The sequence below is a fragment of the Bactrocera tryoni genome, chromosome 3 (genome assembly GCF_016617805.1).
Source record: "Bactrocera tryoni isolate S06 chromosome 3, CSIRO_BtryS06_freeze2, whole genome shotgun sequence".
Lineage (NCBI taxonomy): Eukaryota > Metazoa > Arthropoda > Insecta > Diptera > Tephritidae > Bactrocera > Bactrocera tryoni.
Window position 1 is genome coordinate 33,551,420 of NC_052501.1, and position 15,650 is coordinate 33,567,069.

The window sequence follows — 15,650 nt, forward strand, 5'->3', positions numbered from 1 at the left end:
ACTGATGGGGAGCATCAGCTAGTACTTATTACCCCCTGATATCATCTCCATATAATAGGCAGGGAGCGGGGGATAGCCTTTGTTACATGTACGATGAGGCAGAGTGTAAAATGGTGTCGCTACATATCACCTTCAGATATTGTGATCTGTTAGCAAGGAAATAAGAAGTTTCCAGTAGATCCAATATCAAGTCGGTTAAAAGAATGACTAGGCCTTGCTGATACGCAATAAAAATATTATATGAAAATATCCGTACTCAGGACGGACTTTTGCTAGAAACTCCACATACGAAGAACTTTAGAAGAATATATGAGGTTTCAAGCAACAATATCACAAATATATTTCAGAAAACTGGAAACTAAAACATTTTATTCTTAAATCAGGACCTGTTTTGAGGCATTTTTTTCCTTTAAATTTGCCATTAACACTATAAATAGTCATCGTTTACACATTATTCCTTTTTTAATATAGTTCAAGATTATATCATTCGCATTTCCATGCTTTGTACTCGTATTTGGTTCGCCGCGTGCTGTCCATTGCTTTCGATTCGTTTCCAAACTGAAATTATCGAAAGAAACGAACGAACGAACTTACCTCGTATTTACGTAGCTCATATCATATAAAGCAATAGTCGATCTCAGATCAGCTGTTTACTGTTGTTGAAATTGAAACCAGGAATTTATCATTGCTTTCGAGATGAAAATTTTAAGTATTTCTGAATAAATCAAAAGAAATTTTTAAATATAAAAGCAGTAACAGTACAAGTAAATGGTGTTCCCAAATACCACTGTGCCCAAAAAATAAGGTGACATTGTATTTATTTCGAAAAATCTTTATTTATTCTTCTAAATCAATTTCATCCCCTTCAAAGTAATCCCCTCCCGATGCAATGCACTTATGCCAACGGATTTTTCAATCTTCGAAACACTGATTGTAGTCACTTTCCGAGATGGCCTTCAGAACCGTCTTCGCTGCGGCTTGAATCTCCTCTATCGTATAAAAACGGTGTCCCCGGAGCGGTCTTTTGTGAACAGCCAGAAGTCGCACGGCGCCAGATCAGGTGAATACGGTGGTTGCGAAACGATATGGGTTGAGTTTTTGGCGAAATGATCACGAATTACGAGGCCAGTATGGGAAGGTGCATTATCGTGGTGTAAAAACCAAGAATTGTCTTTCCACAATTCCGGCCTTTTTAGGCGGATAGCGTTACGCCAACGACGCATAACGTTCAAATAATATTCCTTGTTGACTGTTTGATCGGTTGGAAGGAATTCATAATGCACAACACCACGATAATCGAAGAAAACAGTCAACATGACCTTGATTTTTGAGCGAATTTGGCGCGATTTTTATGGTCTCGGCTCTCTTTTGGCACGAAATTCGCTCGACTGATGGGTTGTTTTGGAGTCGTAAGCATAGATCCATGTCTCATCGCCAGTTTTAATGCGTTTAATGACACCCTGGTAGTCGGAAAGCATCGTTTCACACACTTCAACGTAACGCCCTTTTTCCAAAAAATTCAATGTTTTCGGTACCAGTCGAGATTTGACGCGCTTGAGGCCCAAAACATCCTTCAAAATGGTTTGGCTGAGCCTTTCGATATGCCAACTTCATCAGCAAGGTCTCTAATTGTTAATCGACGGTTTTTCAACACCAAATCTTTGATTTGTTGAACGTGAGCTTCGTCGGTTGAGTTTAATGGTCGCCCTGGACGTTCTTCGTCTTCGACACGTTCACGGCCGGCTTGGAACTCACTATACCACTTGTAAACATTTTTTTTTGACATAGCCTCATCACCAAAGGCTTTCTGCACCATCCTCAACGTATCCGCAGCAGAAAATTGATTCCGTAAACAAAATTTAATGCAAATTCTTTGCTCAACAAATTTCGACATCGCAAAAAACGAAGAACTCACTTTTAGCAGCTCACAAAACGACACGTATCTCAAACTTCTTCTTCTTGATTGGCGTAGAAACCGCTTAAGCGATTATAGCCGAGTTAACAACAGCGCGCCAGTCGTTTCTTCTTTTCGCTACGTGGCGCCAATTGGATATTCCAAGCGAAGCCAGGTCCTTCTCCACTTGGTTCTTCCAACGGAGTGGAGGTCTTCCTCTTCCTCTGCTTCCCCAGGCGGGTACTGCGTCGAATATTTTCAGAGCTGAAGTGTTTTCGTCCATCCGGACAACATGACCTAGCCAGCGTAGCCGCTATTAGCCGTATCTCAAATACTAATGAATATTTTGACATGAATGTGACTGACAGTACTACCAACCTAAAAAAAAAAATAATTCTCCAAATCCTTCGACGCGCGCAGTTTAAATTCAAACCAAATTCAAAACCTTATTTTTTGGGCACAATTTACTCTTTAGTTATGAATAAAAGACGCTTTAAATGATTAATTTAATCATTTTATAGCTGTCAAGTAGATATTACCAACTTAAGTCATTATTAGCTATTGTGACATCAGAGGAATCAATATAAAAATTGGATGACTGCATTTACTCATCGTTATTTTACATCACCCATTCCAACAGTGATTGGTTATAAAAAAAATAGCTGAATTAGGTTTTAAAACTAAGTAAATTATGAGATATTCTGACATTAAAAATAAAAATCCGGTTGACATCCGGCTGTGACAAATACGCTACTTGAAGCTATTTGAACCTACGCAAAATAGTACAAATACAATAAAAAGCTGTACTGGCACACAATAATATAACAGCATTCGCCAAGTGAACGCCATCAAGAAAATTACAATTCCTAGGCGAAAACTACTCAAGCCTTCCAAGCAATCAAGCGAAAAATATAAAATTCGATCCAAAAATGTATGTTTGTATGTGTAGACATGTTTGCTCAGTTCGTTGTACAACTCATCTCACGTTTTCATACATTTGATTGAATTAGTAAAGATTTAATGTTTCCCAAAAACAGTTAAATAATAGCTGAGCAACTACTAAACGTTTACTACTTTGAATTTTTGCAGTTGTGGCACATCACGTTTCATGAATAAGCAGCATCGTAAAACGAATCACGCGCAACCATACCAACTGAACTGAAACCACGTGCGTCCAAACATCTTTATACAAGGGAAAAGCGTGAAGTGCAATGCAACCCCTCAGCATAGTAGTCAAATACCTTCAATGAGTCCGTCATATCACACGCTGGCGCCAGCTAAGTCAATCAAACATAGAGAAGCACTGAAGACACCTATGACGCTGACCAAGAACAGCTGAAGTGAGAGGGCAGCATTTCAAGAAAATTCTAGTGAGAAGAAACCAACGCCAAAAGCTCCAAACCGTGGAAATCGCAAACACAGTCGAAGACTTTTATTACAAATACAAAAAAGAAACATTGCCACAGATGTATCGATTTGAGGTCGATGTCCTTTATTTATGAATGTGTGTATATACGTATGAAACTGTCTTCTATTACAACACAAACTCGCCAGGAAAATGTACCGCCCAAACTTCTATGAATCCACATGCCTGCGGTGCAATGAAATCGTCTACCAAGTGGATCGAGTGGGACCACTCAAAGACTTCACATTCTTCCATTCTGGCTGCTTTAAGTGCGTCCATTGTGGCACAAAGTTAACACTTAAAACATATTTCAACAATCAGCACAAACAGGACGACAAGGAGGTAAGTATGAAGTGATACGAGGAGGATCAGTTATGTCCACATTCTCGGGCTATTCGCCATTTTTGATAGTAAGCATTAGCTTTGCTTCCGTCGACCAAGTAGACATTTGGACCATTCCTCAGACAAATATTTAGCCTGTCGTATTTGCCATTAGTTGCCATTATTCGTTAAGGAAATTTTCGAAATTCTAAGCAAACTTTTGAAATGGAAGTGCGTTTCGTAAGTGAAATCCACTTTTGTCGCTCATTAACAAAATATTTACTGTTTTGCGAAATTGCTGAGCTAAAGCATTGCTGTGACTAAATGCCATAGCAGAAGAATGTTGTTGAAAGCAAACACACAACTCGCTAAAAATTAGTATCCGGCGTCTGGCTTTGCCTGCAATGTGTTGCTGTGTGTGTTAGTTTTCCATGCTGGCCTACGACGGGCTGCAAGTTTGCGAGTGTTTGTGCCTCCTCACATGTGCAAAAGTGCATTTGGCTGCTCACCTAGATATTATGCACGCTTCTACACACACTCACACTTGCACTCATATGGCACATGACGCTCACCGTTGCCAGCTTACCTTGTAGGGAAAACCTGAACGAGCAAAATAAATTTCTGGTTTCCATTAACTCTACACTTGCACACTCATGTACGTAAATAACATTTAGCTTTACTTTTCTTCTGGTGAGATCTACCCACTTCGGAACTAGTTCGTATCTGGCGATATGCTTTACTATATCCAGCCCATAAGTGTTGTGGATTACGAACTTTTCGAAGGGAATATGAAACAAAGAGCTTATTTTTATTAAAATTAGTCGAAAATATGCTTGTTCTACTACTTTGTTTGAACAGTTAAATTTGGCCACAAGAAAACCATTTGTGATCTCTATGCTTCTCCATGTTAACGAAAAGGATACAAACGCGAAAAATAATTAATTTCCTACGAAGTTTTTCCAACAAAGTTTTATAACATTTTACAAATAAAATCAAATCAAGTTTTAGTGATAAAAAGTAGAACGACTTTGCATACTTCCGTTGACTTTCAAGAGGACAGAATTAAAGAACTCTCAAATGGCATAGTGCTATATCGCATGTTGTCGAAACTGAAACTCAAGATCATTGCTTATGGTATTTTATAAACAATCCGCATTAATTTTTTCTATCAGTTGAGAATGGGTAATAATATTAATAATGTGTAATATGAATAATGTGAACTATATTCTTTTCGTTTAGGTTTACTGTAGTTCACATGTACCAAAGAGTGGTCCTGGTCATTTAGATCAAACGTCGGTGGGCATAAGGCAGGCTTTGAATGCGCCCCGCACCAACAAATACGTCAATGACCAAATTCGCGGAACACGCACAGAAGTCGACGGTAAGTATTGAATACAATATGCTAATAATTACTAATCATTTGTTGGAAATATGATAATGCACCAATCCAAGCAACCGTTGCCACTAAACAGCCCACGCCACCATTCATTACTCCTAATGCAGGCGAATAATTAAAAATTATCATTTATAGAGCGCTTGTACATAAATACCGCTGAACACTCTCAATTAGATATGTAAACACACATGCTTATGCATATACGTATTTAAGATTAAGTTCACCATACAGTTTTGAAATGTGCAATTTGTGCGAGTGTTGTAGCAATTTAAATAAAAATTTTCATTTCATTTCTCTTCACATGCATTCAGGTGGATTGGGCTCACGTCAATCGACACCAAATGGTTACGGCAGCCGTGATGTTAGCTCCCCGTCACAAAACGATTCCGATTATAAATATGGCCGATTCGACGCCAGCGCACTCCACATTGCGCATGCGCTGAAGCAAACGGAAATACAGAAAGCCTACAACAAGATGAGAGAAAAACCGATAGATTTCTATCTGGTAAGTAAAGACAACGCCAGGTACCCAATTATTTATTCGCAATAAATTAAATCCCGTAAAAAAAATCGACGCTCCATATGTAAATGTCTATTTGTGCATAATATGCATGCTTCATTCACCGGTGGAGAAAGTAAATGCGCGCTTTTAATAATGCACATTAAAACATACAATTCAATAAATATTTACTCCGAGCAGATTAAAAAAAATCAATTTTTGTGCGATCATACAAAATTAAGGCGCTAATAAGGGATGTATGAGGTATTTGAGGTGTCCTGATTATGAATTTGAGTTCCAAAATTATCCATCACGTAAAACTATTCTTGACAATTTAGTAAATGGTGGTGGTTTGCCTCCTGCCTTCTTTGACTACAACATAAAAAATCCTTACTGTTGGGAAATTTTTGCTTTCATTTATGAGTTTAGCAAGCCAAAATTAGCAAGAAAGAACATCTAACCTCATAGTCGCAAAATGACTGACTAGAGCAATTAATCAACATTCATGCATTTCATTCTTTGTTGTAAAATTTATTCACCAGTAAACATGATTCTTGTCCTTTCTTTTGTGATCTTAAGATATATACCTTTCCCCTCATTTTGATGATTCCTCTACGCTTATGTCTATGAATATTTTCCTTACAGGAAGCCAAAGAACAAAACAAGCATAATCAATTTTAGTAGAAATCGTGATTTTAGCAAGTATTTGTAATGCAAGGTCTGTCGCAAAAGAAACAGAACTTTTTAAATATAACTGTTTCTGGTGACGCCACCTATTGGTGGGTATATGAAATAAAAAGTTTGATCTCTTGTTGATATTTCGTAAAAATTTTAAGACAGTGGATAACTACAATCGATGTTATCGATCAAAAAGTGACAGCAGCTTTTGGTCATCGGTCGTAAAATGCAAAGAGCAAATATTAAATTTTGTTTTAAGCTTGAGAAAACGTTTACTGAAACATTTCAAATGTTGAAAAAAGTTTATGGTGATCAGTGCCTATCCCGTAGTAATGTGCATGGGTGGTTTAAGCGATTCCAAGAAGGTCGTGAGGACCTCTGTGACGATCAGAAGTCGGTCGTCTTCAGAAGTCAAAAATAAAGACGATGCTGATTTGTTTTTACGATTCCGAGGGTATTGTACACCGAGAGTTCGACCCACCTGGCCAAACGATTAATGCTGTGTTTTACCTTGGTGTTATGAAGCATCTTTTGTCACGCATTCGTCGTGCTCGACCACAATACCGTGAGGCAAAGTCCTGGCGCCTGTTTCACGATAATACGCCGTGTCATCGGTCGACACTTGTCACTGATTTTTTGACAACCATTAGTCACTCACCCTACTCACCTGATCTGGCACCCTGTGATTTTTACATATTTGGAAAACTTCATTTGACTATGAAAGGACACTGGTTTCAGGACATTTCAGCTATCCAAAAGGCGACGACCGTTATTCTCAAGAGCATTCCGAAAAATTACCTTAAACACTCATTCGAAATGCTAATTGAACGGGCTAAACGCTGTATCGAAGCACAAGGAAACTACTTTGAATAAAAAAATATAACTTTTGAAAAATATTAATTTATTGTTGTTTTTTTTAACAGTCCTGTTTCTTTTACGATAAATCTTGTATGTACCTAATGACACAAGCTGTCAGATATTATATTTCACTATTTTACTTTACAAAACTTTGATTCAATTGGGATATTGTTTGATCTACATATGTTCAACTTATTGATTTCTCAGTATTTGTTGTTGTTTTGTTGTCAAGTGATTCAAAATATTATCCACAGTTTTCAGCATGTTCACACTCTACATCTTTTAAACTTCTCTTCAATGAATACAAATTAACACAAAATTTGGTTTATTTACTAGAAACAATAAATTAATTTTCTGCTTGAGAAATTTTAAAATCTGAGAAACAATTATTTTAGTCTACGAAAACATACATATACGAGTATACATACGTATGTTATGTGTACTTTATTAATGAGCCAATTTAGTATGTTTATTTACGTAGCTGAAGCAAATTGCTTCAGCTACTTCATGCTATTGATCACGTTGGTGAAAGCCTCTGGCTGTAGGCACGAATGTAGGTGTAACTAAGTAGTCCACGCCAAATATTCTCTCAGCAGGGAGGAGTTCGATGGACTCGGATTTGGACATTGACTTCAGCAAAAGTTAGCAAAATGTGTTTGTCTATAAATGGTCGTCTTTCGTTTTGAAATACTTGCATAAGTATGTCCCTAAGACTTCGTGAAATCATACTTTTTACAAAGGAAATTCTTCTGCAGGTTGTGGACTCCATCTCTTATCTATGAGCTGATCGGAATAGCGCAATATTCTAGTCATAAAAGTCTTTCCGCATGGTATTTTAGTTCCAAAATACTTGATTCCACAGAGACAACGACTAGATGCCGAGTATATTGAGTGTTTTATCACCATCAGGAAAGTTATGAGTTTACCTTCCAAGCAAGTCAAAATATAAAAGTTCATAGAATGGTTTTTCTTACGATTGTTACTTATGTTGTAAATACGCCAAAAGCTGTTTAGAAATGGGTTAAATCTTTCAAGGTGTAAGTGCCAAATGTAACACTAAGCAATATAGGCTGGGATTTGTTTGCGCGCACAATCATGTAGTTGAGTCCATATTATCTGTGTGGCTTTACTTAAAGAAATTAAATACATATGTATGTATGTACATGTGTACTTACATGTGATCGTGTTCGTATGCAAGAGTGAAAGTGTGAGCAACTCAAGCGATCGGTGCCACAAAATGTTGGCGCGTGTGGCAAGTGGCTACTAGCTGTGGTTTTACGAGTCGTTGCAACTGCATTTATGCACAAATCATTGTAGTTATCGCTGTGTGTATCTTTGCCCCCCCTTCGTCAGGCAATGTCCGCTTAATGCATTCGTTTTACTCGCTTACTATTTATTTTCGTTTTTCGATACTTTCTACTTGACTTCATTTTCATTCATTTAAGTACATATATCATCATTGTTTATCGCAGTTTTCTACCAAAGACCTCGTACCACAACCTAGCAGTATTTATTTCTATGTTGCTTTGCCCATTTTAGTGATCTCGGCGTTTCTATTTTTGCGCACAAATCAACCATTTGTGCGCAAACGTTCGTAATTAAAACCGTTGTCTTTCCAACTACTAAAACGCCATTATGTCGTCCCGGTCACTTAGCTTTGAACGCCTGCAATAAATCCAACAACTGAACACAAAGGTAGAACTGACTTATTAGGAACCTATACTGATTCCAAATCCACTCCAAGTCACCACGGACATCTGTCTCTTTTAACAACCCGAAGACTTACATTGGGACAATTTCCCACTCCATAGAGCTTAGAACCCACTTTTAATTGATTCTGTTTTCTTATATATAAGTATCAAATGTAAAGCTAGTGTAAAGATGAAAATTATGAAGTAACAAGAATACTATCGCTGAGCAATTTTAAATACCATTGAATCAGAATTCATTGAGCTCGAAACCCAAGACTGAATATTAAAAAATTTGCATGTCAATAAGGACACCACTGAATTGTTTTATTTAAATATTTAACTAAAAACATGAGTTCATAGTCGATTTAACAAAATTTATTGAACCAATCGTTACAATTCTTTAAAAACATTCAAATTAGACCCATTCTGCGTCGATGCAGTGTTGCCAAAAGGCGTTGAAGGCGTCACAAAAGGTATTCTGCAGAAGCGTTGGGATGCCGGCCTTGGTTAGGTAGCTGTTCACAAGTTCGCAGTGCGAGCTGGGGCGTTATCCCGGTGAAACTTCCAAACGGCTGCGATGTCTTTTCGTACCCGATTGACCCTTCGTTTGACTCTCTTGAGGACTGAACCTCCGCTTTTGATAAATTTAACATCTGTGCAATTAAACGAATACTTTGTCGATGGTTTGAGTGCAAAACTTCGCACACACGAGTCACATTGTCGGTTTTTGTCGAAGTCGCAGGTCTCCCAGCACGGTCTTCATCAGCGACCTCTTCGCGGCCCTCCAAAAATGCCTGATGCCAACGAAACACACCATTTCTTGCTAAAGTAACATCTGAGTAAGCCTGCTTGATCATATCAAACGCCTCTGTCGCAGATTTGCCGAGTGCCACACAGAATATAATCACGTACCTCTGCTCTAACGAACGCTGCATTTTCGGCTTGCACCACTCACAGAAACACGTCGCGCGAAAATGTTGGTCCAGACTCTCCAGGTGCTTGGAGACAACGGACCAGCCGCTCATTCGTAAGCTAGGAATGCCGTCTACCGAATCCAGTCAGTGCGCGCACGCTCCGAAATACAGTCGCGGCGGAAGAAAATCAGTCCTTTTACTTTCCAGACAAACCCTGTATTCAAACTCATACGTAATGTATTATCAAAGAGATATGTAAAAACAATTGTCATATAGACTATAATAATTTTTTTTAGTGAGAGTTCGCAAATATTTTTAAAACCAAAATTATTGTATATAATGCCTGTGCAATGCATGAAAATAAACAAAGTAAGCCGCAGCATTGCAAATATGGTATAAATTGCCGCACCATGCTTTAAACACATCGACGACTGCACAATATGTTGTAATGACAGCATCACAGCTTCCTTGTTTCATTTCAAGGAAATTTCAATGCTTTGTCGAAGGTGAAATTTTTTATGCAAAATAGTAAATAGGTCGATTCGTTTATTTTAAATTATGAATTAGTGGCACGAACATCTGCCCATTGTTTCGGTAAAAATAGAAATAGTTTTAGTTTGGCGACAGCTTGTTGTCTAACTGTTCTCATAAGAAGGGGAGTATTTTAATATTTGACAGATCCTGCCCGTCGTCTTCCAGATTCGTTAAGTTTAAGGGGGTATTCTAGTCTACAAATGCTATTTAACGGCATTTTTTAAAGTCCAATAAAAAAAAAACTAAGAACATTTTTACTATCCAATTTTTTATCAGATATTTATTGATATTTTAAGAATACAAAAAAAAAAAATAAAAAAAAATTTCTGTGATAATTTGATTAATTGAAAATAAGGGTGCGCCCTTCCTGACACGATTCCAACACTTTGGGTGATCTGAAAAAAAAAAAATTTAATCAGTACAAATGCCGCTATCGTCTGAACTAGGATATAAATAAAAAAAAAAATTTTCAGTAAATGGCGACTGTTTGAATTTTTTGCCCGTTTTTTGGCAAAGATCAAAATTTTTTAAAAATAGTAAAAATCAAAATTTTTTAATAATCCTAATTCCAACCATAGAGAGATATATAAAGAAGGTCCACACCAAATTTCAAGTTAATCGGCTCATTAGAACTTGAGAAATCATGTCAGAAGTGTTGAAAATAGTAGTTTCGAGAAAAACGCGATTGAAGATTTGAGTCTTACTGCAGGCAGTTTGCACGCTGCGTCACTAAAATAGCTATAAGTCGGTAAATAATAGGAATTTTAAAAATTCCTTTGGGGAATTTATACTTAAAGGTCCAGTCTTTTAGAATATGCAAGAAAAAATCGATTTTTTCAAAATTCTAGACTAGAATACCCTCTTAATGCGTTCGTAACTCTCTGTCCCTTCCCATGACAGCAAGATTAAAACCACTCGCTAACATTTTACATCAACTGAGACAAAAACCTGCAAAAAACTATAATTTTATTTAAAACTTCTTATGAAGGACAATGTAAAATAGTACTTACTTTTTGCATTGCGCAAAATGTCAAATCATTTAGACCACTATCTCGATATTTCATGGTGCCGTTTCACGCATTTGCGAAAATAGTGAAGTTTTACTTAAAATAATATATTTGAATATGGATTCAATACAAAAAACATTTAAGTCTTTTTTTTTTGGAAAACTTAATATAACTATTTAACTTTGAAACTTTGATATTAATCATATTTAATATTTATTTAACATTATACTCATTATTTATCAAATTGCTAGCGCCATCAATGTACTTCTATATACATATGTATATGTGATCGTGTGTATGGATCCGTGGGCAGTTTCCATATTTGATATTTTTGAACAGTTCAATGAATTCGGAGATCGCCGATCACTTTCGATTTCCCAGTTATGAGTTCAACTTCCGACTATGTCGCGTTGGTGTCACTGAGACAGAAAATACAAAATAACACTACTTTACAGGCATTTTGCGACTGTGATGTCAGAGACTGTTTCTCGCTAATATTGGGTTGCTAAAACCGAAAATGATAGTAAACATTTTGTAACAAGTAAGTTCAAACCACTACCATTCACTAAAATGTCAAAAATAGGTGAACATGATAGAAAAGATTTTAACTCAATTTCGTAACCAGGACACCTCAAATACCCCACATACCTCTCAGCACATCAGTCGCAAATTTTTCCTTCAGATTTGTTGAGTAGTGTAACCAACAGTAAATTGAACTACTTATGCCAATCGAATTATAAAAACAAAACAATTACCTTTAGCTTTTTGAACTTGAACTTGAAGTAATAACTTTTAAAATTGCTTCCGACAATAAAACAAGTAAAACAACACAAAATACTTAAATGATGAATTTTATTTTTATTTTATGGCGATTACAGTAGCGTTATTTATTTATTTATTTTTTTTTTGTATAATAAACATTTTTATTTGGAATCTGTCTTATTATTAAAGTGACAAAAACAAAATTTGCTGATAAAAACAATGATGTTAAAGAGAAATGAACATAAATGGAGGATCTAACGAAGGAGAGCTTTTTATTCAACAGCAGTTGGATCGCAAGTGCATTATGACGGTTCTCCAGTCGATAGGGGTAACGAATACTCAATTCTTCTATAGTTTCTTTTACAGTCAGCATTTTTAAGTCTTGATGGAGGAAGTAATTTCTTTCATAAAACGATGCCCCCACAATAGTGCGAAGAACTTTATTTTGAATAGCTTGAATAAGTTTAAAAATGTTAATCAGCTGCGCTCCCTCAGATATTAATTCCATACGATCAGATAAGAGTGATGAGTAGCTTGTTCTTCAAACTGAGATAGGATCCTGAACTTAGGAAACCTCCGCAAACCTTAACCTGTGCTGAGTTTTTCACCGCTTGTATGGACTTTTCAATATTAGTGTCAATGTTCCACTTGGTAGGCCACGGTTCTAGATCGGTCAATTACGTTTGTAGTTTCCTGGAAACGGCAGTAGAATTACTATTTTAAGATAGCAGTGCAGTGTCATCAACATCGGTTGCCGTAACTGTGGAGTCAGAGTTAATCACTGCGAGGTCAGCCGTGAAAAGAATGTAGAGCACAAGAACGCTACCTTGAGGTACAGCAGCGCGTATGGGTCTTAGATTCTTTCAAATATTTTCGAAATAATTGCCAGTGGGTTAATTCGTCAATATGAATTGATTAGATACTCAGGCTTATCAGTTCCGGAAGCAAAATTACCTCAGGACATTTTCATTGAGAAGAAAGATACACTGGACTTATATTAATCTGAGCATACCATTAAAGAGCTTGACGATCATGTTGATTACATTTCCTGAGTGCACTTTAAAGGCTAGCGCATTAGTTCTGTCATAACCCGGAGAGTTCTTCTACATCATCTAATTCAACGTTTGGTAGCTCCATCTGACTTGCTGACTCCTGCATTGGTTTCTGCGCTAAACTCGTTAGGAGTAAAGGATTTTGGAGTTATTTGGCAAACTCATCGGCTTTTTCGCATTAGTTCGGCAACAGATACCTTGCTGCTGATGGTTGGTGGGCATCTAGATATAGTATAAGACTTTTCTTTTGTTTAGTCGCATTCCAAAGATTATTTTCTGGATCTCCTGGTTTGGCAGCAACCAGATACGCCTCTAGGGACTTGTTGCGCAGTTTGCAAAGAACATCCTTCAGCTCCTTCGTAGCATGGCTCAGCTGTATTTAAACATACGGACTTGCCATGCACTCCGAAGAAGCCTCTTCTCCCTCAACTTTGTCATAACTTCACTGTCCCGCTTGTGATTGCTTTGTATGGATCTAGCCAAAAGCGTTCTTACGTGGGCAGCATTGTGTATACTACTGCTCAGGGCTACGGTAGCATACTTAATATCTACCTCAGAGCAAATCGTGATATTGAGGTCCAAATTGTTCTCTAGCCACGTGGTGCACATTTAACACATTCAAAAGGCTGGTTACAGAATCTCAGCGTGTGTCCGAATTCTTGTCATTTATGACACTGGACTATATCTTCAATTTTTTTCTTGGCGGTTCGAAACATACAACTGCTGAACAGTGCTTTGAGCAAAAATACTATCGATTTCAAAGCTTGCTTGTGATGCGAATATGCGTAATGGATTGAATTTCATTTTTACTTTACATATAGCGATTACAGCAAGGTAATTGAATATAAGAAAAATCTTCAACGATGCAAAGGAAAATTATTCAAACAGTTCCGATATGTATGTAAAGCTCATATTATATTAGCAATGTAACGAAGTTTGAACGTTATTTTATTTTATTCTAATAAGAACGATTATTTTCAATGATTTACATTTAAATATCCAAATTTGAATCACTTTAACTGAAAAGATAATGCAAATAAATTAGTCAATCAAGTGGCTAAACTAAATTTAGTCGGTTTGGAAAAACATAACCTATAGGAAAAATACAACGTTTAAATACTTCTTGTGTTTTATTGATAGCATGCCACAAGCAATCTGTCCAGAGGTTTCCCATAACATCAATGAAAATAAATAAACTTTTTCATATGTAGATATTGCGATATAGATACTACCCACCATTACTTAAGCAATCCATGCCACTTATGGCATATTTCAAAAAATATCGACATAAGGTTTGTAATTCACCCGTCCTCAAAAAGGTTTAGGTTAAAAATACTAAAGTATAGAAACTTCGACCAAGTTGACATACAAACAAAATAACCTAGTCGATATTTCCATTCATATTTTCGATTCCTATTTTCCCCAAGAATCCCCACTTTCTATTTTCTATTTTGTTTAATAAATTAAATCTGAAAACCGCGTATACTCGTATACAAGTATGTATATTGGAAAGCTTCTGACACTTTAGAGCTTTGTTAACTGTTATTTTGCTATAAAGTTATTTCGCATGTAAGAAACTATCCAGCAAAACTGTGCATGCGAAATTCTAGATTACTTAATTGCTGGCATACGCAAGCGCACAGTTCACATTCGGAACGGTGTAGTTAGTTGCTGTGGTACCACTGAATATCGCTGACCGATGCAGAGTGGTTTGGGCGAACATAAAACTGCAGTTGAAGAGTCTGAATGCCCTAGGCAAACCGTTGCAGTTTCTCTACTGCAACTCACTCAAGCAAGAAATTATAATTAACAAAGTTAACAATGCGAATCAACAAAAGCACTACGGAAGGCCAAAATCTATTTTATGGTACGAGATAAGGGGATGAGCAGAAGTAATCTAAAATAACATATGTTTTCTTTAAAGAAACCACCTAAAAACCATTCTCTATTGCAAAATTGACCTGCAGCACTAATTGTAGACATTTATTTGACAGCATCTTAATAATGGATTTCTAATATTTCGGATGTTTTCTTGTAAAACAATAAAAAATACGTAATTTCCACTACGTATGTATTTATATATTAGCCAATTTTCAACTGGTTTCTTACCCTCTTCAGTAACCTCAAAGATTTGCACACTCTTATCTCTATTATTCTTACCCTAAAATATAAAGCTTAGTCAGATTTGAGATGCGAGATCAAATAAAGACGTGTTAAATCTAACACGCACGTCTTTATTTCATGAGAACACGGAAAATCTTTAAATCAATCATTGTCTAAAAATTTTAGATCAGAAAAGAAATTTTAGGACTGGTCCGAAAAATGCTGCAGAGACAAAGTCCAATTATGGAATTTTATGTTTTTTTAGTAGCAGTAGTAAGTAGCATTTTTTATATACTTGTGCAAATTTCGTTTCAGATTTTTCCACGACTTGCGTCATTCAAAATCCTACATCTCACGAACCAATTATCCGACTGTTGTGCGTATTTAGGAGAAAATAGTACTTGCCTTTGTGCTTCCGAATTTTTAAAGATTTAACAAATACAAAATCATTTCTTCTTGTTGTGATTTAATATTATTTTTACAAAAATAAATAAATATAGGCTTATTAGTTTCGCGTGGTTTTGGTATATATCCAA

The 15,650-nt window shown here is 36.5% G+C and overlaps 1 protein-coding gene across 4 annotated transcripts in view; it reads left to right on the forward strand.

Annotated features, from left to right (window-relative positions):
* The window catches only part of LOC120771600 (hillarin), a 35,315-nt gene that overhangs the window by 13,990 nt on the left and 5,675 nt on the right, over positions 1–15,650 (forward strand). For all 4 annotated transcript variants that reach the window (XM_040099677.1, XM_040099676.1, XM_040099678.1 and 1 more), the window contains 3 exons: positions 2,984–3,641; positions 4,860–5,001; positions 5,328–5,521. In XM_040099677.1, coding sequence (XP_039955611.1) covers positions 3,453–3,641; positions 4,860–5,001; positions 5,328–5,521 — 525 coding nt within the window. In that variant the 5' untranslated portion in view covers positions 2,984–3,452. The remainder of the gene's footprint in view (positions 1–2,983; positions 3,642–4,859; positions 5,002–5,327; positions 5,522–15,650) is intronic.